Genomic DNA, 24,592 nt, shown 5'->3' on the forward strand with positions numbered 1-24,592 from the left:
TATATATATATATATATATATATATATATATATATATATATATATATATATATATATATATAGAATAAAACAATGAATAAGAAATGAGAAAATTATTAAAAATAAGAACAATGATGATGGACATGAGGAAGAGATGTAAGAACTGCACTGAATACTGTACTCTCAACCATGTCTTCAAGCGATCAAATGTCACTTATTAATGTACAGTACTGTATTTTACATTTTATTTTTGGCATCAGCTATAAAATATCAACAGTAAATGAAAGTAATGTATGGCCCAACTGCTTCACTCTTGGGAATGCTAACAGAATATAAACTTCAAACATATATCAACCCACACATAATGTACAGCAAGATTTATCCAACTGTATATCACAATCTCAAGTTCTGGTTCGAGACATGCTGGTAGTGCTGTACTTTTTCATGTATATATAGGTTCAGTGGCATCTTCTGTAGTCACTAATCTGAAATGAGCCGAGTCAATCTCCATCACTTGAGTAATATTGGAGTCGCTATTTTCTTGCATCGTGATTGAAGAGACGACATCTTCTGAAATCAGGGTCGTGATGGCTTCCGATCTCTTGCCTGATGGGCCGTCTTCGAGGATTACTTCCGGTAGGATGTCTGGTGTGGATTCCACCGAGGTAATTACTTCGCTGCATCCTACCGTCTGTGCTATGTGTTTGCTTGTGAGTCCCACCTGTGAATTAGAAGTGCTTGATATTGTTACACCACACACACAGCAATCAATGTTTTCTGTACTACCACTAAGTCATATCTGATGCAAAGTTGGGCTAATTAAGATTTTTTTCACAGTGTATATTTAGCCCCCCCCCCCCACAAGTTACAAGCAAAGTGAAGGAGACTTGAAAAATAAGACAAGCCTGAAATACAAAATACTGTACCCTATACATCCAACCTTTACCCTTTAAAGAAAAGTAATTAACATAACCTCTCACCCACCTTTGCCCACCTGTATGTATTCTCACTTCAACCAAGACATAAAAGAAAAGACTCTGGCCACCAACACAAGCTCTTTTTAACACCGAGTTTGTAGGTTGACACAACACTAACCGAGGCTCTAACTATGAGAGAGATCCAATGTTTTCATAGAGTACTTACATCAAAGGCCTAAAAAAAAAAAAGTGATAGGAACGAAGAAAGCCGTGACTTCTGTACTGTAAACCATTAACCGTACGTGACAATCCTAACCCTTAAGTAATAAAATGTGTACAGTACAGGTATAGTGTATGTTGAGAGATTACAAAGGTCATATTATATTTTCCTGCTACAGTATCATATAAATGAACTTGGTGCTCCAAAAACCTGAACCATCGCCTGAACTAGACAATCTGGGTGGTGTTTGGTTCAAAATAAAATTCCCTGAAATCTCTAGGTGACTCAATTACGAGGCAAGTGTTAATATGATGGTCGTCCAGCACCGCTTCAGCTCACGCTTGTATCTGCCGACTATTCTTCCTTTCGGTCTATTTTTCCACTCAACAACAATTAGACACAAAAAATTCACTAGGAAATAAAGTTGGTAACTGACCACTGTAAAGCAAGAGGAGGTGGAAGAGAAGTACATGAAGAGAAGAAAGAAAAAGAAGAATTCCACCGTTATTTCACCTGACTAGACGTGCCATCCTCAGCCAGCACGGTGACCTGCATTTCCGCGGAGTTATCAAGTTCCTCGTCCTCATCTGCGTATATAACAATGTAACTGTCCTCGGTGGTTATGTCCTCCGTCCCAACTATCGATATGAATGGTGTGGTGGAGATGGAGACGGTTCTTCTTTCTCCTCCATCTCCGTCTTTCTCAGCGTTTGTACTCACAGAGCCAGAACTCAGTAGGAATTCCAATTCGTGGCAATCCATTATGTGGTTCTCAATGGCTGCTCTTCTCATGAAACCTTCGCCACATAACTGGGAATTGGAAAACAAATATATATAAAGCTTTAGTAGTTAGTTTACAGATTGTTTTATTACATTAATTGTTTATTCTCAGGTTTATGTTTTCTTGCAGTACTAAAACTATGAACCTTAATGCATACTCAAAGCTAAGTATTTTAGATAGTATACCACATCTAGACACAACTACAGTCCTGTATAGTTCAAGTGTATACAATACATTAAAGTAATAGTTATATCAAATGCAAGATTCATGATTAGACAAATTATACATCAAAGCTGATAAAGAGAAACTTCATCTACCACTCCTTACTCTGTAGAATCTCATGAAGAATAGCCACCCATTTTATATCACATTACATTAAGTTAGTCAGGTTGGGTTAGGTTAGGAGTCCTAGGTACATTACTCATAATACAATGTTATAATCAACTAGAATTTACTAACATAACATTATTATTCTATGAGGGGAATAAAGTAATATTCTGTGCCTCTTTAACCCAACAGCATCAAGAACTACGGCTTACCTCGCATTTGTACCTCTTATTTGTAGAGTGTACGTACATATGGGTGCGCAGGTTGTTCTTCTTGTTGAATGCCCGTTTACATATGTGGCACTCGTACGGTTTCTCCCCAGTGTGTACTTTGGTGTGCTCGACCAATTTTGGCCGACTGATGAATGTCTTATTGCATATATCACAGGAGTAGTCCCTTATATTATAGTGGGCATATTGTACGTGTTTCGCCACTGAGGAACTTGTGGAGAAACTGGCTTTACATATAGAACACTTGTAAGGCTTTTCCCCCGTGTGAGTTCTTTCGTGGTTTTTCCAGGTACTGTATTGTTTGAACCACTTTGGACAGAAGTTGCACCCATAAGGTCGTTGGTTGGTGTGTACGCGCATGTGAGTCCACAGGTACGACTTGCGGTTGAACTGTTTGCCGCACACTCCGCACGATGTCTTTGTTTCACCCATGTGACTTTTCATGTGTAAAATAAGATTCCTTTTGTCTGTAAGCAACTTATTACAAATTTCACAGAAGAATTGTTCAGTTTTCCAGCTGTGTATAGTTCTCATGTGTATCTGGAGATAGTTTGATAACTGAAAGAAAAAAAAGGATATACAGTACTGTATATGAATAAGGACAATATGAGTTCAGTGCTTCATTCTATTAATGTGGAAAAGGAAAGAGAATTATATTATACTGTACTGTAGTTATATGCTCTTCTAATAGTTCTTCCAGAGACCTTTTACAAAATTTAATCTAAATATTAAAATTCTTTAATTTTTAGGCCTCCTAGTTGACAGTATTGAGAGCTTAAAGTTTCATCCATGTTGATCTGTACACAGAAAATGTTTCTGAAGTAATGGAATGACTGATCTTCCTACTGAGACAAAAATGGACAGGGTTTATAAACTCCGTCTGGAGAACCTATGCAAGAATCTTGTTGCAGTGCACCTAACATAATTGTGGTTAGTGTGTGGGCACCATACCCCTACTGATGAAACAGAACCATCGGTACATATATCCTATTGGCCCAAGCCTTCTCGGTCAACAGGATAAGGATCAACTGACTGAGGAAGAAACAGAGGAGGTGACACAGGTCCATAAAGATAATACAATACTGTAGACACAAACAGAAGAACCATGTGTCGACTTATGTACCAACTTTAGTTCAGTTGTTTAGTCCTTCACCACTAATAGGGTTTGTTTTCATCTTGTCTATCCTAAAACTATTATAGTACAGTACATCATATACCCAGTATTACACTTATACCCTGACCTCCAGCTGTGACCTTGACCTCTTGTGACACAACAGTGATGAATTTGGTGTTGGGTACATCTGACATGTCATGATACAAATTCAAAACAAGCATCATTAAAAACATATGTATCCATTCTAGACTTGTGAAATATAATGCAGAGATTACCTTGAACGTTTTCTCACAGAGTGGACACTTATGGGGTACACTATTACTGCCTTTATTGACACAGATAGGAATGTGGGCATCACGATAACGCTTCTTGGCAAAGGTGGCACAGCACAGGTGACAAGAGAAGGGGGTGGTATCGGCTTTTCTGATGCTGTGTACAGACTGCAAGTGACGATACAGGTCACCATGAGAGCTGAAGTTCTCTACACAATCAAGCACCTTGCACTTGTATGGCTTGATGTTTAAGTGCACCTGAAATTAACATCGGTGTAAGTGAAAATACAGTTATTCTAAGGTAATTTTGCTTTATAAAAATATGCACAGGCATACATATACACACAGTCACTCACACACACACACACACACACACATTGGTCAGTTAAGACTTTAATGGGGTTTATATATTTGAAAAAAAAAAAAAAAAAAAAATCCAGTGCAGGAAATGGTCCCGTTTACCAATAAAATTATTAAAATGTACTGTATTTCTGAGTTTTCCAAGAATATAATTCCTCATCAAACTAAAGGTTTACTGTGAAGGCTAAATATAATGTATATTTTCAAGCCATTTCTATTGCATACCTTATTATAATGACCGATGAGATCCCTCTTTCGCACATATGAGGCCGTGCAATGTTCACAAGAGAAGCTTTGTCCTTTATGTGACGCAGCGTAATGATCACACGCTCCTCTCTGACTGGAAAAGCCTTTATTACACTCACTACAGATCCAAGGCTTGTTTGTGTCCTCGTCCCTCCTGAAACACATCTTCTCCCGTTCTTCTCGTAACTGTGAACGTTTCTTACCCTGTAAATTATAAACATTTACTGGCTGTTCAAGGAAAATATTACATATAAAATGGGAGACCGAGTCATTAATTCCTGCTTTATAATTGTGAATGAAGTAAATGCATTTAAGCTTAATGAAGCTCACTAATCCTCCATGAGAAACAATTCTTTTTTGTATAATTTATGAAGATTTTTCATAAAAGAGAAAACAAGTCCAGAAATGCTATACAACCAAGTTTACCTGTACACTGTAGTGAAGAGTAATATGAAAGATTCTTCACTGCAACTGAAATCGTATGAAACATCTAATTCTTTTAAATTACATAAAACTGTAGGATTTTGAAATGTCCAAAAATTACTGTGATTATGCATTACAAAAGACAAGTTGCTACATTACAGAACATACCAAAACTTTGTGCTTCTGTGTGAGGAGTTTGTGAGTGTCCGTGCACCCATCTTCTGTGGTAGTGTCTTGTTTCTTCTGCTTATCAGTATTAACAGCACCTTCTTCTAAACCATCTACTGGTATGAATTTTGACAATACTTTCTCTTTATGTTTTTCTTGCTGATTTTCCATCAAGAACTTGTTATTTTCATCTTTACTCTCAAACACCAGCGGCATATCACATTTCTCCTCCACCTCCATCAAGCCATCTTGCACCAGAATAGTTTCCTCGCCATCTACAGACATCATTTGCACTGCGCTACAAGAGGGTGTAGGAGAGCGTTTAGTGGTCACGATGTCATTAACCTCACACATACTATCTGCCTCGGGGTCATAGTCTTGTAAAAATTGTGTCTGACATTTCAGTGGGTCTTCATCATGTGTGCTGTCACTTGTCTCGTCAGGTTTCTCCACCATTACCTCTGCTGAAAATGTCTCTGATTCTTGAGTTAATTCATCTCCTTGTCTCAGATCTGTATTTTTCACGAGAAACTGGTCTTCTTCCTGTAATGAAGTCAGTGAAACGAGGGAATGGTTCGTCATCTCATTCCACGACAAAGACTCAGGATTAAGTATTACACTCTCTAGACTATTTTCCAAAGGTTCCTCTTTAATGTGAGTCTGTTTCTGTATCTCAATGGACTCTTCACCTACTTCCACGTTGTTTGAATACACTTCTTTGACATCGCCCGTAATAACCATACTGTCCAAATCATTATTATCACAATTGTCAATAATAACAGTGTCTTTTTCCGTCTTAACAATGCCCTTTGATAAGTATTTGACCATATCTAACATGCAGGATTTCTCATCATCATCATCACTAACGAGAACTGGGGTTAGTTTTTCCTTTTCCTGTTTTCTTGGTCTGCCAGGTCTCTTCTGTGGCTTTGTGATCTCCATTATCTCACAAGTTTCCTTCATGTATGCTTCTATATCTGCCAGACTTTTCCCAATATCTTCGGCCATTTCAAATTTATTCATAACTGGTACTCCCCCGCCAGTACCACCTTCGGGAGGATGTACTTTCGAGGGATTAATATTCTGGTTGACATTAAGTTCATCTTCGACATCGCACTCATTGTCTGACTGTCCCTTAAATCTAGACATTAAATCACATTTCATTGATTTTAACTTATCTTCCATATCTGCTATTTTGTCTATAAGTAGAACACATTTTTTACACAACACCCAAGGTTCTATTAATGCCTTGGGATCAATGACACATGGGAAGAATTGTTGGAACTTTTGCAAAGCCTCTGACTGATCTCCATCAGGTATTTTGTTAAACCATTTGGAGGTTTGCCTGAAGTCTACATTTGTAGGGGCTTTACATGCTATACACAGAGGCTTGATTATATAAGGCGAGTTCATGGATTCGTCCACAACAATTGTAATATTGTCGAACTCCTCTCCCATGCCCATGGGCTCTTGCTTGACCTGAACCCCTTCACATGTTCCATCCAAGACCGAATCATCGTTGACAGTGAAGGCCGAGTCAACGATGTCCTCCTCATCCAGAGTTGAATCGGTTTTCACTCTAACCGGTCGGTCGGATTTGGCCAAGTGGTAACCCTCCTTGTGGGCATCGAGGTCGGCCGCAGTCGAGAACAACTTAAAGCACAAGTAACAGCGGTGGGTTCTGTCCCGGCCTTGTCTGTTCATTCTCTGTAAATTTTGTTCTGTGGTTATTTTCTGTATCTGGTTACAATAATGCTTGGATTTGATTTTAAATTCACCATCATTTTTTAGGTTTAATTCGTCTACAGCATTCCTGGTGGACTTCTTTCTGTTATGGATTGTGTTCAATGAGGTACTGCCACCGTCTTCCATCTTGTCACCAAGCCCTGTGCTGTTATCAATCTTTCTTATTTTCCTTCTTCGTTTTCTGTAATCCATATCGTTATCATCGTCCACGTCTGGCCACTTACCCTTTTCTTTATCGGGCTCCCTCTCATTCACTGAACTAGACAGACAATTAGACTTTCTCTTAGATTCAACTTTCCTTTTCACTTTGCAACTCTGCACGTGTTCTCTGAAGTTCCTAGACGCGATGTACTTCTTCCCGCATTTATCACAGATTTTAGACTTGTCGTGAACCTTGCGATGTCTCAGAAATTCCCTCAAGACGGTGCACTTATACGAACACAGGCGACATTGAAATGACTCCTCCTTGCCATGAGCTTCCTGTATGTGCGATCGTAAGTACTGCATATTCAAGAATTTCGCCCCACACACAAAGCACTCTTCGTTCCATTCTTTGTGGTATCGACGGCGGTGGTTTTCAAGTGATCTTTTTGAGTGAAGGAATGCACCACATTCTTCGCAAGTCCACACAGCTAATCTGACCAAAAATTAAATAAATAAATAAATAAATAACAATACAGAACAAGAATACAAAATACAATAAAATTACATAACAAACAACGCCAAAAATATAACTACAGTACTGTAGTGATATCCCCATCAGCCGGAATAATTGGTACAGAGTACAGTCTGCACAGATACTTTTTTTAGCTACTGTAAATGTACAATATTTTATAAAGAAAATATACAGTAAAACCTCGATTAACCGACCACATATGGGGGGAAGGAGCCGACGGATAATCCGAAAGGTCGGTTAATAGTACATAAAGTCTACGGAAATAAAACATATATTTTCAAAGTACCTTTCCCTAACCTACCTCATTTAATTCCCTCTATTCATTTTTGTTCATTTGCCATTAATATTTCAATAGAAATTGCTTTAAAATATTAACCACTTTAGTAAATAAATATGAACCAGCACAGAAACCGTGAATAAAAAATGGAAAAGTCAAAGAACATATGTCATCACAAAAATTGTGACCAAGTCCCAGGTTGCTGATCTGACTTTCTACCTCATTTACACACAATTGCAGGGTCTCAATTGCTTCTCTTACTATTGACAACACAACATACTGTACATACAGTATTACCCTAACGCGGTTTCACTTAACGCGTTTTATCATATATGGTGCCTCGCCAGAGCTGAACTTTCATTTAACACGGATTTTTTCCACATATACGCGGTGAGTGTCCGGCTCCAGACGCTATTTTTAGATTTGCCCCACCCGCCACCCTGCCTGACTGCCTGTTTTAGCTCATAAAATTCATACAAATTACCCGGCCAGAATATAATTTACATTGCTGGAATTCTTATAATTTGGTGATCATTTTGAATATAAACATCATATATTTTGCATTAGACATACAAATTTTAGATAAAATGTTTACTCTTGAGTAAATATGTTATCTTTTGTGCAAAATATGACATTTATATTCAAAATATTCCTGGTCTTACAAGGAATCCAGCAATGTCAATTATATTATCCTAACTTTAGTTTGAGGTATTATTTATTACCAAAAAGTTAAGTATTCTGGTTTTCCCACACATCTCCTTGGGACGGTTGGTGGGGGGTGGGGGGGAGGGAGGGACCGACCGACCATCTGTTACCCTGTGAAGAATATTTTTTTTTTTTATTAACTGAAGATATTTGTTTTAGCTCATAAAATTCATACAAATTACCCGGTCAGAATATAATTTACATTGCTGGAATTCTTATAATTTGATGATCATTTTGAATATAAACATCATATATTTTGCATTAGACATACAAATTTTAGATAAAATTTTTAATCTGAGTAAGTATGTTATCTTTTGTGCAAAATATATGACATTTATATTCAAAATATTCCTGGTCTTACAAGGAATCCAGCAATGTCAATTATATTATCCTAACTTTAATCTGAGGTATTATTTAATACAAAATGTTAAAATTTATTTTTTTCACCCACATCTCTTGAAGGGACGATTGGTGGGGGGTGGGGGGGAGGGTTGGGACTGACCGCGCGGTTGGAAGAGGGGGGGAGGCAAGGTGGGGTACTTTGATTGACAGATAGTGTCCTGAAGATTATTTTTTTTTTTATTAACTGAAGATATTTGTTTTAGCTCATAAAATTCATACAAATTACCCGGTCAGAATATAATTTACATTGCTGGAATTCTTATAATTTGGTGATCATTTTGAATATAAACATCATATATTTTGCATTAGACATACAAATTTTAGATAAAATTTTTAATCTGAGTAAGTATGTTATCTTTTGTGCAAAATATATGACATTTATATTCAAAATATTCCTGGTCTTACAAGGAATCCAGCAATGTCAATTGTATTATCCTAACTTTAGTTTGAGGTATTATTTATTAAAATTTAGTGGTTTTCCCCAAAAATTTCTCAGAGAGGGAAGAGCCGGCAGTGTAGTGTGAGAGGGGGAGGGAGTTGAGTCCATTATTTGAATGGACATTAACTTGGCGACTGTATTTCTCTATTTCTCTTAAGTATTAATTGTGTGCATGTACCATCATAAAATTAAGATGTTATTTTTACTACAACATAGTTATGTGTCTTCAAAAAGTGGAGTTTGGGGGTCGGGCCGGTTTCTATTGGAATTAATCCCATATGTTCTGTTGTTCACTTAACGCGGATTTCACTTAACACGGGACCCTCTGGGTTCTATTGACCGCGTTAAGTGGGGTACAACTGTATATTGTTTCTCACTCGATTTTTTTTTCTTTTTTATTTCTTTATGGTTCTTTATTTCTATTATTATTATTATTATCATCATTATCATTATTAATATTATTACATTATCGCCCCCCAGGCCCTGATGTGGGTTAGTGACTTGTGCCCGGGTGGGCTAATCCCAGTAAAAAAAAAAATAAATAAATAAATAAATTAGGAGTTCGGGATTGACGGTTAATCCGAAAGTCGGTTAATCGAGGGTCGGTTAATCGAGGTTATACTGTACTACTATATACACTGTACTGTACTCAAATGCTGTAATCTTAAACTTGTGATGCAGGCAGACCAAATAGTGATTTGATGATACAGGATGGTCTGCCTTTGTCGTGTACCAGTATTATCTCCTGTAGCAAGTGTTACTGTCATTCTCCTCTCCCTCCATGAAGGAGGAAGTGTACAAGCATTGTATACTATACATCCTCTACAGACAAGCAAACACTGTCCAGTCTGCTATGTACTTGTACAGTACTGCACAAATGGTACTTTTACACTTACTGAATGTAATGTAGTACAGGTTGTACCTCTCTAGTCCGACAACCTCAGGACCTGACCGGTGCCGGACCATGGAAATTCACCCTTTTCCTGGACAGATAGTGACTTGCGCTTACGTTTACACCACTTTCACTGCTTCGTGGTCTCTTTGAAGACATATTGAAGGGTTAAATGTCGTATATTAGCTTCTCAAATTTCGCGAGTTTTTAATTCAACGTTTTTTTATTTGGACACAAAAAAAAACACAACATAATTTAAAATTTTGACGGCGGAAACTCGAATTTCGACGGGTTTGAGCGGTTCGCCAACATTTAGGCGTGCACAATTGTGTAAACAGCGTCATTTCTCTTATGTACAAAAGATTCATTATTGTTTATTACTGAATGTCTTTTTTATTGAATTAATGTTTATGTGTGCAAAATGAGCAATACAATTCATTAATAATACATAGAACATTAAAACACACGAGGAAATGAGACAGCATTGTTTTTGTTGATTACAAAACCAGTGACTGATTGGTTCTACATATAAAAAAAGAAAATAAGACCCTGGTTGTAGCTGTAGTAAAATGAATGTGAAAAATTAATATGGTTGTTTTAAGTAATGTTACCTAATGTTATAAAAGTAGCAAACCATTTATGTTAAAGAAAAAAAGTGAGACTGCACATATGTAAGTGCGCACATGTGAAAAACATATCGTCATTACTCAACATAAGAATACGAAAGCAACACTTATTTACTGTTCATATATGTTTTAGTTAATGTTTCCCATTTTTTTTTAGAATTAATGTTTGTGTGTGCAAAATTTACAATACAATTCATTAATAATTCGTGGAATATTAAAACACACGAGGAGACGAGACGGCTGCCGGCATTGTTTTCGTTAATGTTTACAAAACCAGTGACTGATTGGTTCTACATATAAATAAAGAAAATAAGACCCTGGTTGTAGCTGTAGTAAATTTAATGTAAAAATTAATGTGGTTGTTTGAAGTAATGTTATGTAATGTTAAAAAATGGAACAATATAAGTAGCTAACCATTAATGTTAAAGAAAATAAGTGAGATCGCGTATGTAAGTGCGCACATGTGAAAACATATCGTCATTACTCTACATAAGAATATGAAAGAAACACTTATTTAATGTTCATATACAGGTACTCCCCGACTTACGACCGACTCGACTTATGTCCACCCGCACTTACGACCGCCTCAGTAATACCAAAATGTGGTCAAATTATGTATTTTTGAGTCCCAAAGTCAGTACACAGACAAAATTTTCATCTGTAATTCACTTTAAAATGGCTGGCAAGCTTAAAAGTGAATGTTTTGTGGTGCTGAGAAGAAAAAGAGACCCAAATTTTCGATTTTCTATGTGTTATTTAAGCATTTCCGACTTACGACCATTTTGACTTACGCTGGATGTCGGTCCCTAACCCCGTCGTAAGTAAGGGAGTACAGGTAGTTCTGCTATAACGCGATAATTGTGTTCTTGTAAAATATCGTGTTATAGAAAATTGCGTAATAGAAATAACAGGGCTTATGGAGAAAATAGGGTTAGGTGCAGATTACTCGAAATCGAAAAAATTTAGTAGTTAGCCTAACACAAAGGATAGTACAGTCTAAATAAATGTTACATTCATATCTAATAATGAAATCATACAGTAAATGTAACACTTTACCTTGAAAAAATATGAATGTAACTTGATGGGGGAGAAGGGTGATTTTGAGGTTGATAACATCGAGCTTCTCTTCAAGTGTTATATCCTTTCTTTTACGATAATCACCGGGAATTCTATCATCAGAACTCTTTTTGGAGATATTCTTCTTTACCATATTCACAGTTAATACCACAAAATTGGAGAAATAGTAAGCAAAAATCGCGTTATAGCAAACAAGCGTTCGCGTTATACAAATATTGTTCCGAATTCATAAATCGCGTTAGAGCAAATTCGCGTTATCAAAACACGCGTTATAGCAGAACTCACTGTACCTGTATATTGAAGGGTTAAATGTTGTACTCTGTATAGACAAACAGAAAGAGAGCCAAACTGCCGGATGTAAACAAACCATAATTTCCCACGGCTTTGTTGTTGTTTTTTTTTTACGGGGATTAGCCCACCCGGGCACAGGTTACTGACCCACATTGGAGCCTGAGGGGCAAAAATGTAATACTCCCGTAATAATAATAATAATTCAGATAAGTAAAAAAAAAGCTGGTTATCTACCTGTTGGGCAAACTAAAATCGTTCCAGACCACGGGAGTTTCCGGACCACAGAATGCCGGACTAGAGAGGTACAACCTGTATATGTACAGGTATCTGTAGGCATGATTACTTTTTACATCTTAACACTGCTTTAACGGTATTCTTGGCTGATTATATGCTGGTACAGTAATGTACAATAATGTACTACACAACTTAAGATCATATGCAAAAACAGCAGTGAGCAAGTGAACAAGCTTGTACAGTGGCAGCAGACAATGAGCTAAGAGTGTCATGATGCTAGACTTTGAGGAGATAGGCTGCCAGATACATCAGCCAATCATTCACGAATCTGAATCTCTAAGTTCGTAGAGCAGCAGGAGAGGTGACAGGACTTTTCTGGGTGACTGTACTATGTAAAAAGATAGATATTCTAAGAAAAAAAAGAAATACCAGTACTGTACTGTACTACACTCACCTTTCATCAATGGTGCTTACTTCAGATTCCTTCTTTTCATCTACAGGCCGTAAGACTTTCACCTGCGGAAATAATGAGTTAAAGTATTCCATTAGTTTTCTACCTTATTTTTTCTTTCACTTTAATAATTCCTCAAAAGAAAGTTGAGAAAAGGGTAAATAGTGAAAGTGGCACATGACATAAGGAGAAAGTGAGAGTGAAAGGCTTTGAAAATACTGTACTGTACACAGAAATAATCATATATAATTGCTCAAGTTTTCAATTTCCATATGCATTTGTTTTTAAATCTTCTAATTCAGGGGATCCCAATCTTTACCATCTCAGGTGCCACTTGACATTTTTGTAGCCACCTGCACACCACTCTGCCCATACAGTAGTTATGTAAATGAGATGGTAAATGTTAGGTAATTATATATAATATATGAATGGATTGATATCATCATGATTACCTAATATCTTTAGTTTCTTTCAAAAGGAGGGAAACTGACCAGGTATTTAATTTGGATTTAATGTGTTGTTAATATCCTGGTTGAGGGTCAACTTGATACATGAATTAACACTAAAAGTGTAAAGATAACATGTGTGTTAGCTTAATAATACAGGAAGTAGCAGATATAAAGAGAGGATTTACAGTGGGGTAGCTCGGTCTGTTTATTTCTCACAAGGGTTCGTTTTCGAAAGAGCACACCGAAGATCATCCTCGACACACAGTTAAGCTCCATGTTTTCTTTTTAGGTGGAAGAGTCGAGAATTCTGCTTCACATAGCCAGATTATTGATCCAATTTATTTTGCAATTCCATTGCTCGAGTAATAGATAAAAGTTTCAACTCTGTGTACCACTCTGGCAAAGCCCAAATGTACCACAGGTTGGGAACCCCTGTACTTGTGAAATAAGAAAAGTATAAATTGTAGAAAAGGCTGTAAAATCATGATGATGCCTCTTTAATCCCAACTCAACTTCAAAATTATGAAAAAAACTTGAATTATCCTGTTCTATACACACCACAGCTCCAAATCTGGAAGCAATATACTGCATGGTCGTCTTCTTCTGGCCTTTTGGTATTGACGGCTTGACCTGCACAACAGAGGATAAATTATGGGCAACCATCGCCCCTCTGTCGGTCTGGACAATGGCCCCCTCCCCGAGAGGTCTGGCAGGATGTATTTGTGCTGTTGGAATAAGAGAAACACTTAACAGATATTTTCTTACAAATCATATTTCATCATTACTTGTGGAATAGTTATTGCTACTTGATGATGATTTGTACATGTTTTTTTTAAATCTTCTGTCATGGTTTGTAGATGGGACACTACTAGATACTGGAGAGGTGAGCAACACAAACAGTCAGAATAATCCCGGACACCTAAGAAAGAATAAAAACTAAATCAATGAGAACTCTCCTGAGAAATTTCCCCCATTGATAAAAGGAAGTAATTCTTAAGAAAACATTTACATCACAATGTAGAATCTGCAGTCAGGTAAAAATACTCTCGACCAACATTATTCTTCAAAGTACAGTATAACTAAGTCTGTGAAACCCAAATGTCTCCTCTGGATGAAAGATGTCAAGTCCAAAACACAAGGAAAAGCTATACAAAACTCGTAAATCTATCACAGTCCTAGAAAATTTTATCAGACAATCTTAGAAAGCCTATTATAGAACCCAGCAAAATTCCATATCTTTGTGCTGAATATTCTCTACATAATCATGCAAATAAACATGGATGCACAGACAGACGTACAGACAGACATACACAGACAGATGCAACTCTTTAAAGCCCTTTCCTATTTTGAGAATCTGGTGGCTATAATATTCATGCTCTACTCTGGTGTTCCTTCTTCCACAACACAGCCCCTAAGATCACCATTTAATTCCCACTCATGACTCATAGCCCAACACCCAGACTTTCAATAAAAACTTCAAAAACATACTTACTTTTAACAGGTATTTTTGTTTTTGGTTTAGTCTTAGGATTTAAGCGTATGTAATGTTTATTCTTGGGTAGGGCTTTGGTTGACGATGATAGTGGTACGGTGTCGGACATTGGAACATATTTGGTTGTGCCTTTTGCTGCCTCCAGAAGAACTATCTTATCAGGGTCTTTCAGAAGATTATCAAGACATGTGTTGTCCTCTTGTTGGCACAGAGTTAAGGTATCCTCCTCCTCATGGCTGCTGCTCGACTTAACAATATCAGAGGAAGAAACTGAAGGAACCAAGCAAGTCTGTTCACTTATCTCAGTAGGTTCCTGGGTAGCCTCCAAGAGGGAGCTGCTCTTCAATACTACCGATGAAAGTGAGACTGGACTCCTGAAGGGGAAAATTTTTTTTTACTTTATGAAAGTCGAATATATTATACAGTCATCATATTAAAATCTGTACAAGGAGGTGATATCACAAACAAGTAATGGATATCACAAACTGTATATACTCGTACATCAACCTATCTCATGGATAGATCAACCCCTGATTGTATAATTCAACCCTAGCTTTTAAGAAATACTAGGTATAATCCTAGACATATTTTGTGGCAAGACACCAGACTCTCACTAACATGTCTTGGCCGTGGCCACCACCACAACAGCTGAGGCAATGAACAGGATTGCCCACTCTAAAACCAAATTCTTGCCAGAACTACCAACTCTTACTTATAAATTTCACTATATCATGAAAATGCATGAACTTTAACCCCTGAAAAATATTGCATTTGACCCCCCCCCCTTTTTGCACAAAACTTTATCATAAAAACTCAAACTATACGTGAGTATATTGTATACAGCCTATGTATAGGATATCACATGTAAGGAGAGGCTTCACAAGATTAAACACTTGAAAAATAAAACACTTGTTTACCCTAAACCATGAGAGATGCTTCCTTCAAAAGCCAAAATGATTCTATAAGTTGTAATGTGAAGTAATATGTACCAAGCTAAACACTTCAGTCATTTCCATGATTTGTAGGAACTAATCGCTCACACCAAATTGAATATCCTGCACTACCGTGGACTTAACAAATCACTTATTCATCATTCATCCTACTTTTTATTCTATAAAAATTATACATTTAGCAACCACTGTACAGACACTACAGTATATCTTAAAACTAAATTATTGGATTATCTCATTGAATTCCTGATTAAATTAATTGGTAAAGGTTCTGAAGCCTTCAGTTCCTCTCCCTTTAAATCTGACTTACAGCAGTACAAGTTTCTAGTAAAAAAGTTCTAGTTGCTTGTACCCATGATGATGCTGGGTGACTCGAATCAAAAATCATTACTGCCTCTCCTTTTGTTGCCTATACTGTACTCACCTTGTGCCATCCCCATTGATGTTTCTGTCCGGAGCATTAATGAGGTAAACGTCTTCATTACTGTCGCCGCCAACAACAAAAATCTGTACTTCACCATCGTTTCCTTCGACTGGACTCTGGGTTTCGCTGCCAACGCCTTCCCCAGTTTGAACCTCCTCCAGAACAGGACCTTCATCGACACCTTCATCTAAGGGTCCAAGCACCTGAAAAAGAGAATGAGAGAGATAGTGAAAGAGAAAAGGAAAAAGAGAGAGAGATAATTCAATAATCTGTGAAGATAATGTGTCACCATAAAAACCACAATACTGTGCTGTACATCAAGGGGCCATAAGTCAGGGATATAAAGATGGTAAATAAATGTTCAAATTCAAGCAAGATATGAAGCTCTATACATCATGTTCCATTTCAATCCTTGAGGCCTTTATGAAGTTAGTGAATGAACACATTTCACAGGACAAACTGACAGGAGTGACTATTGTAGTACAGCAGCTTTTAATCACTACAAATGGGCCTCTTTACTTAACAAAAATTTCTTTCTGACAACTTATAGTAAAACCAAGTGAGAACTCTGGATACATCACGCATTTGAACATTCTAGAAAAGGCTTTAGAATAAGAGGGCACACCAAGCAATGATCATACCTGAATGATTTGTCCATCTGGAGTGCGGATAAAATAGTGTCCGGAGGACGACAGTTGCAACTGAGGTCCAGCCTCTTGTTGACTGCCTTCTTCCTGACATGTTCCCACTTCCTCAAGTGTGAGGTCATTCTTCTCATCATCAACCTTCTCAGAGTTGTTATCTTCGTCTGCCCCCGAGCTCTCTTCACTCTTCACCGCAGAAGAGATGCCGATGATGTCCGTAACTTCTTTTCCATCTTAATTTTTTTTTAATTAGTTCTAGCTTTATCTCAACACATTGGCATTAACTCATCACCTAAAGATTAGACACCCAAGCTTATTCCACGTGATGATTAACCCCTTCATTATGAGTAAGTCACTTAAAATATTTTTAATGGCTAACACCAGACAATTTTATTCAGCAGAGAGGGGATCCTGTACACAAGTGGTTAAATACCTTCGCACTAACCTAACTCCTCCAGGCACCATCAAGGTGTTCAGTCATCACATAAATATCATAAGTTATAGTGCCAAATCTTCAGGTGATCTGCATTACCACTTTATATACAGTACTGTACCAGACTAAGATTTGTAAAGATATTACTTCATAAATATTGTTTTTAAATGCATTCATAAATACACACAGTCTGACAAAGAGACAAAGAGGTAGGTGTGTGTGTCATACACAACTCACTATTCTACTGTACTACCTTGCTCACTGACTAAAGTTGCCTCCAAATTCTGAGTAAGGATGCCTGCAGTGCTGCTAACTTCATTGGCTGTTAGGACAGTGCCACCAATCTCCTCTGATGATCCCACAAGCTGAAAAAATAAGTTAAAAATTATTTACTTAAACACAAATTGTACAACTTCCAACACATACAGAGAGAGACACAGACACCCCACTGTTTGTTATCCCGACCATTCTTCTTACCCACACATGCAGCCCTTCACTAATTCTTCCAAGTCTATGTTTCACTGCAATAAGTTATGAAAGGCAGAATTATAATATCTCTAGACTACACCCCCCCCCCCATCCAAGCTTACATTCCATCCCTTGGTAATAATTAATAACACAGAGCTCTCCCACACCTATGAGAGTAGGTGGAGGCATTATGAAAAATGGGGATAATACTTCAGAGAACTTCCTAGTGACCAAAGGAAAGTACAGGTACAGAGTTAAGGGAAATATGTCACAGGTAGAGAGAGTAAGCTAGTGTGCCATGATACCCTCTTTGGCCCACAAGTCTCACGAGTATTCATAAAGCCAAACTCCAGAGGTCAAGGAAATACTAGAACAGTACTGTACGGTAAATACCTGAACAGGGTCATACACAATAGAGACCGCACCGGTCTCATCCACTTCATACTGTAACTGAGCGGACTCAATGAGAGATATCAACTGCTTCACATCTGCATCCTCCATTCTGAAAAACAAAAATAAATCTTAAGAGTAGAGTACAGTATAAGAAATATCATGATATTTGTAGAGCAATAAGAAGCAAAATAATATTGAAAACTTAATCTCAAGTACTGTACTGTACAGTAATGCCATCTCTTTATACAGAATGACATCACCTTATGAACAGCAATATTGTATTGTAGGCTGTAGACTATAATGGATGCTACTGTAATATGCAGTCCGCCAGGATATTTACCCTAAAGTATGCAGTCTATAAAGCCGGATTTAGTCGACTGGAATATTTACATTGAATTGTCCATTAACCTAACCAAACCAAACCAAATCTAACTTAACTTACCCTAGATTAGGTTAATGGATACGCCAGTGTAAATATCCCGGTAGACTGCATACTATAGTAGCACCCTTTAGTGTATGTACAGTACAATGTACTGTATATATTAAGTTGGTGTAAATTCATCACAATATTGCAAGTTTCTTAATTTGTTAATAAAGGGAAAAAAAAGTGATAAAATTGTATGCTCTGTTCTCAGTACAGACAGTCCCCAAGTTACACTACAGATGGGCAAGGGGCGACCTAATTGAGGTGTAAAAGCATCTCAAGGGGCACTACTCAGTCGGGTGTCCTTACCTGGCACTGGCAGACGCTCGCTCCACAAGGGGTCACATCTCAAGGCTGAAGAAGCCGGAAGGTCCAGAAAACTGTGAGAGATAACTTTTTCGGAGTGAGAGCTGTGAACTCTTGGAACAATCTGCCAGAGAGTGTTGTGACGGCACTGAGTGTGAGCTCTTTCAACACAAGACTTGACCAACACTGGAGCAGGTTCAGGTACATTCAGGAGCTGGTGCATGCTCAGTACTTGCCAACAGTGAGTAACGGAGACGTGACCGATCGCTCAAGCGGCTAACGAGCCGATCAGTGGTGAAGAGGATAAAAGTAAAAGTACCAATGGATTCCCAATACTGTACAGTCACTCAAAAAAATGTATTTTCTTGAGGGGGTCGACGAATTTCAGAATGAACACTGCGACTCCTCTAATCTCGGTAGGGTTGTCAAAATCCTTCATCCGTTGTGCCATATTTTCTCAACGCCATTTTGTAAACATAGTTTTTTGAGTGACTGTAAATTATAATCATCACAAAAATCTGTTCCGACATTCAAGCATTTGTTGGTACAGTACTTATGAATGGTGAAGCCCACTTTTTTTTTTAACATTACAGGTATTTTGTTTTTCACTTCACTTTATTTACAGAATTTGCATCATTTGTTATGTAAGAGATATTACTGTATTGGTGTTCTGTATGGGAAGGGTTGTTTTAACCTAACCTATGGAATTAACTGTTCCGACTTACAAACAGATCAATTATGAACAGGGTTCAGGAACATAACCCAGTCTTAATATAGGGACTGCCTGTATTATTGACATTCCTATACTGTAGTACTAAATTTGTGCAATTTTTAGGGTAAATTTACCAATTTTCACATTTAAAAGAAATTTATTTTCACAGAATGAATTTGATCCAGATCCATTACATAAAATCAATACAAGTACAGTATAGGGTAATGCACCTAGCTATGTACTGTACATAGATTACAGAAATGCAGAATATGTTCTAAACGGTATTACTTCACTTGTTGCCACTAAACGAATCTTGTGAATTTTATAGTTGCAATCAGTAATTTGGGTAATTCTAAGACCTTAATTCAATAGCATTTCTGGCGCAAATTACATAAAGCAAAATATTTAAAATTTATAATATAAATTCGTATATGGCGGTAGAAACCCAGAACACCGAAACACTGTGGAGCTCCTCCAGTTAGGTTAGGTTAGATTAAAAAACTGTATCTTGCTTTTTATAGCAAATCTCTAGATTATGAAATGGGAGTTGGGGATTTATCTCAGAAACTATTGATATAAGCCAGAAATGAAAGTAAAATTCGTTCATAACACCAAAAACCATTGGAAAAACATGGTTTCAACTTTGGTTTCGTATAGTGACAAGTGAAAATTTACCGTTATAAACACTGGACCGAAGGCTTTAAACATTTTATCATATTTCCATAAATTAACTTAACTTTCACCAACACCTTACTAGTCTTTATTCACCCCTTGGTGCCTCTACCAACAGTCAGCCTCGGTGAATATTAAAACCAAACCCGTGACTGAACTGTCTGATTTTAACAGTAATGAAACACCACACGACTGTACCAAAGCTCATTTTTAATATATAGAATACATGGAAAAACACTAAGTCTACTAAGAAAAGGCAAGTATCGGTTATGATTCAGAAAAGGTTAACCAGAAACTTTATATTATTTATTAGAATAGATAAAACGGAAGCAAATAATAATAATAATAATAATACAATACTTTTTAGCCTTTGTACCAGAAATATATATTTTTATTTTTTACTTTTCGATTTCAGGTTTAATTTTTAAGTTCTTTTGTTTTATTGGGTTAGGTTAGGTCTACATACACTGGGGTTGGATAGGAGGTTAGGTCGAGTCCTTCTGGTTCCTCAAGTTAGGTTAGGTTAGGTTAGGTTAAACCGATACATAAACCAACAAACATCCATTCATAACTTTGTTTTGACCAATTGGTGGATCTCGTAGTGACTGGGCACAACAAAACCCCCAAATCCACATGCAAAATATCCCCAAACTCCCTCCTAATCCTAACAAAACCATCGTAACTACACCTTTATTACATCCTCTACGACCTGGGAACTGACCTGGACCTAGTATGTGTAGGAGAGAGCTGTTCATGACCTGAGAATGTCGATTGTGTAGAACCTTTGAGTGTTGAAAGAGGTGATGGGGAGGGGGGGGACTTATATTCGTAATCCTTATATATATAGATATATTATTTTGCTTTATTTAGTCTTCGTTTAATGTTTTTATTTTTTTATTATATTTATTTGAGTTTCTAGAGTATTTTTATTAGTTCTAGAATTTTGTGTAAATTATATATATTTGCTATTTCTCTTTCAGCACGTCAGCTGTTATCGGTTTGGGCGGGTTATTTAACTCTGTGGCTGCAGGTTACCCTAAGCTGAATAAAATCGCCTGGTGGCGGTACCCAGTATAAAAAGTAAGTATGGAAATGGCAGCAAACGGATTCAATTTCTATATGACTAAACCTGTAGGGTCAGGTCAGGCACTAACGTGACCCCGTGCATGATCAGATAGATAGATAGATAAATATTTATTCAATAAAATCTGTTATACAGATCTACATTGATTCAGAATGTATAGATAATAATGTGGGTATGGCATGTTCACCACAATGCTAGTACTACTACGTGTTCACTTCAAGTTTTCTTGCTCACTTGTCAGTGTGACGGGAACCTTATAATATGAGCTCCTCCATCTCTGCCGACAATGGGAGCAACACTTGATTGTGAACTGACTCGTATTCTTGACGGGAGGTGAACACACGGTAGCCATAGGCGGTGAGGACGTCACCACACTGCTGCTGTATGCGCTCCACGTCCTCAAAAGAAACGTGACCAAGCCACTCGAATACCGTCGCTGTTGAGTTCCTGTAGGTGGAGTACGGATGTGTCGACATGAGTGTCATCACGCCGTACATATTGAAGGCGATTTTGTTGGCGACAATGGCTGTGTAAGGAAGGCCGATGAATGCGTAGAGGCGACGCAGTTCCCGCGTCGGGTACAGGGAGAGGTCCTCATACCTCACCAGTGTGTACCTGAAGAAGAGGAATAAGTCAATTCAGTTCACAATCTTTGTAATGTAAATTTTAATCATCCGTGGATTTCCTCTCATTCAGATGCTTCACTATTACGAATTTTAATTATAAGTCAACTAACTGTTCTATTTACTAATGTTATTATATTCTGATATCATAAATGTTAGTAACTTTTCATTATTGTTTTTCCTGCGTTATTTCTTACAAACAATATATATATATATATATATATATATATATATATATATATATATATATATATATATATATATATATATATTCAATTGTCACTCCCTAGTAGGGATAGTTTATTATAAATTTATGGTGATGACATAACATTTTACTTTTTACTTTCACTTTTATCCTCTTTACCACAATAGTAGTGTTGAAAACTTACCTTCCGGGAAAGGAGTGGGAGAAAACCCTTGCCGTAATTAGGTTTTGCCTATACCAGGCACAGACGTGGGCCGGGTCCATTAGGGTACGGTTGAATGCTTCCTTATTTACTCCCCGACTTGAATCTCTCGACACTACCCGGGTCCTGGAGGCCAGCACGGCCCTAGGGTCCCGCACCAAGTGTACCACACGGACCTTAAGACTTGTGTCCTGCAGTAGGGGCTCAGCGATCTGCAAAGGGGCAGCCACCACTCTCAGAAGGCGAAGCTTAGCCACTTGACACATGGCCTCCGTCAAGGCAGGGTCGTCACACAGGCTGGGCTCATCCTTACACAGTCGCTTTGTGTCATAGTCGTTGCCTTGGTCACCCAACGACCACTCCTTGAAGTACTTCTGATATTTCGAGAACTGGCACCGAAATAGATCACCTAAAAAATTAGCTCCCAACGCTTCACGCCCCCTGAGCGGCTCCTCTGTGTAAAAGGTCCAGGCTGGGCTATGAAGGAGGGTTCCCAAGAGACTAGAGCCTGAACGCATCTGTGTCCATAACAGCACATGATTCCTTGGGTATTGAACTTTCCGGGGCCCAGAAAACACGAGTTCCTTGACGGTGAGACGTGTCTGTGGTGGTGGAGAGTCACGCACCAGCCTCACCAGTAGCCACACGACTATCACCTGTACCAATGCTCTTACCAACCTTCTTAGTAACGAGGGACAATTTAAAGACACCCGGATAAGCATAACTTTGTACTATAAGTGACACTTCGCAGCTGATCTCTTGATTAATACACTGAATATTACTGATATCTTGATTTATTTCTACTATTTGCAAATGATACCTCGAAGTCATTTCTCACCATACGGTCCTAATGGAAAAAGCAGGTGTCCTTGCTCAAATTGTCTAATTATCAACTATTATACGAAAACACTGGCAGATTATGAGAGCTGCGCTTAGAAAGTGAAGACATGAACAAATTCCTACTTTTAATTTCAACTAAAATAACCATTCAGGAAGTATAACAAGGAAAAGTATTTTCTTTAACATTTTCCTCATCCCTCGGAATTCCAAGACTTACTGTACTCACCTACCAGCTGTGTATCAATTGAGACTGAAAATACTCAATACATGCATTAAACAACGATATTTTCATTGGAAATGTAACGAAATTGAGGATGGGAACAAGTTTACAGGTTGTGACCGGTAGACGCACTTCTCGTATACCTTACCAGCGATGCTGCCAGAGAAAATACAAATAAATACTGTATAAGCTAAAGTGGAGATTCTTCAGGTAATTCGTGATCACCTGAAGAATCTCCACTCCTGCTTATTTCATCTAATGATTAACCACTTGACCCCATCCTCCCAAATAGTTTAGGGTGAATAATCTTTAAGTAAAATAAGCTGGCGGAGGAAATACTTGAGGTAATCCATCAAGTTGATTAACCTTTTGAAGGGCAGCGGTACACTTGGGCATTTTACTGAGGCTAACACTAGACAATTTTATTCAGCAGAGAAACTCCTGCCCTACATGTCTAACGTTTTGGAACATCACTTGTTCACACTAGGGTCCCCGCCACCCCCCCCTGAAAAAAAAATATAATATATATATATATATATATATATATATATATATATATATATATATATATATATATATATCATATATATATACAAGTGGTCTCTCGGTTAGAACACATTCGTTCCAGAAGGGTGTTCGTTAACCGAAAATTTCGTTAACCGAAACCATTGTTTCAATGGGATTTTGGGTAATTGGTTCCAGCCCACCAAAAATTACATACAAAGTTTCAATGGGATTTTGGGTAATTGGTTCCAGCCCACCAAAAATTACATACAAAGTATAAAAAAAAAGGCAGTAAAGTACACTTACTTTGAGGTGTGTATGTAGAAGGCTCCTGGTTGATGATGATGATGATGGGAATTAGAAGTGGGGATGGAGAAGGGAGAAGAGAAGTGGGGGTGGAAGAGAAATCACCCCATGCTTCATGCCGTCATTTCACCCATAAAATGTTAAGTACACTAGGTGTAATTCAAGATTATTTTCTTTAAATCAACACTGCACTGCACTATATATTTGTCAATATGTAAAATAAATTTCAGAATGACCAATAATTGTACTGTAAAAGCGTAAAAATAGTTTATGTTCAAGAGTCTCAAGCACGATGTTACCTCCACTGACCAGAAATACAAACTGACGCCTGTTTGGCGCACTAAAAACTAGATTCCTGTACTTCAATTATGTTAAATAATTGTTAAAA

At 37.6% G+C, this 24,592-nt stretch overlaps 2 protein-coding genes across 2 annotated transcripts; both read right to left on the minus strand.

Moving 5' to 3' along the window:
- Positions 1 to 210: 210 nt before the first annotated feature.
- Positions 211 to 21,051, minus strand: LOC121862909. The gene is made up of 14 exons (XM_042361319.1): positions 20,942 to 21,051; positions 18,107 to 18,215; positions 17,499 to 17,610; positions 16,810 to 17,045; positions 16,169 to 16,371; positions 14,795 to 15,168; positions 13,861 to 14,027; positions 12,857 to 12,918; positions 5,038 to 7,420; positions 4,426 to 4,650; positions 3,844 to 4,098; positions 2,437 to 3,012; positions 1,630 to 1,926; positions 211 to 700 (listed from the first exon to the last, which is right to left on the minus strand). Exons 2-14 carry the CDS (start codon positions 18,212 to 18,214, stop codon positions 422 to 424), a joined length of 5,277 nt encoding a protein of 1,758 aa, XP_042217253.1. The 5' UTR covers position 18,215; positions 20,942 to 21,051; the 3' UTR covers positions 211 to 421.
- A 76-nt stretch (positions 21,052 to 21,127) lies between these two features.
- LOC121863003 (carbohydrate sulfotransferase 1-like) lies at positions 21,128 to 23,253 on the minus strand. Its single transcript, XM_042361467.1, has 2 exons — positions 22,317 to 23,253; positions 21,128 to 21,919 (listed from the first exon to the last, which is right to left on the minus strand). The coding sequence occupies exons 1-2, from the start codon at positions 23,054 to 23,056 to the stop codon at positions 21,559 to 21,561; spliced, it is 1,101 nt and encodes a 366-aa protein (XP_042217401.1). The 5' UTR covers positions 23,057 to 23,253; the 3' UTR covers positions 21,128 to 21,558.
- Positions 23,254 to 24,592: the final 1,339 nt, after the last annotated feature.

This window comes from Homarus americanus, unplaced genomic scaffold (genome assembly GCF_018991925.1).
Source record: "Homarus americanus isolate GMGI-L3 unplaced genomic scaffold, GMGI_Hamer_2.0 scaffold24922, whole genome shotgun sequence".
Taxonomy (NCBI): Eukaryota; Metazoa; Arthropoda; class Malacostraca; order Decapoda; family Nephropidae; genus Homarus; species Homarus americanus.

What these genes read in the sequence shown, in the direction of transcription:
- LOC121863003 (XM_042361467.1), bottom strand. Translation starts at nt 23,056, where the DNA reads ATGCTTATCCGGGTGTCTTTAAATTGTCCCTCGTTACTAAGAAGGTTG. An exon ending in TCCCACTCCTTTCCCGGAAG is followed by an intron (nt 21,920 to 22,316) that starts GTAAGTTTTCAA and finishes CCTCTTCTTCAG; the next exon opens with GTACACACTGGTGAGGTATG.
- LOC121862909 (XM_042361319.1), bottom strand. Translation starts at nt 18,214, where the DNA reads ATGGAGGATGCAGATGTGAAGCAGTTGATATCTCTCATTGAGTCCGCT. An exon ending in CTTCCAGATTTGGAGCTGTG is followed by an intron (nt 12,919 to 13,860) that starts GTGTGTATAGAA and finishes TTATTTCCGCAG; the next exon opens with GTGAAAGTCTTACGGCCTGT. An exon ending in TCTGTGAGAAAACGTTCAAG is followed by an intron (nt 3,013 to 3,843) that starts GTAATCTCTGCA and finishes TTTTTCTTTCAG; the next exon opens with TTATCAAACTATCTCCAGAT.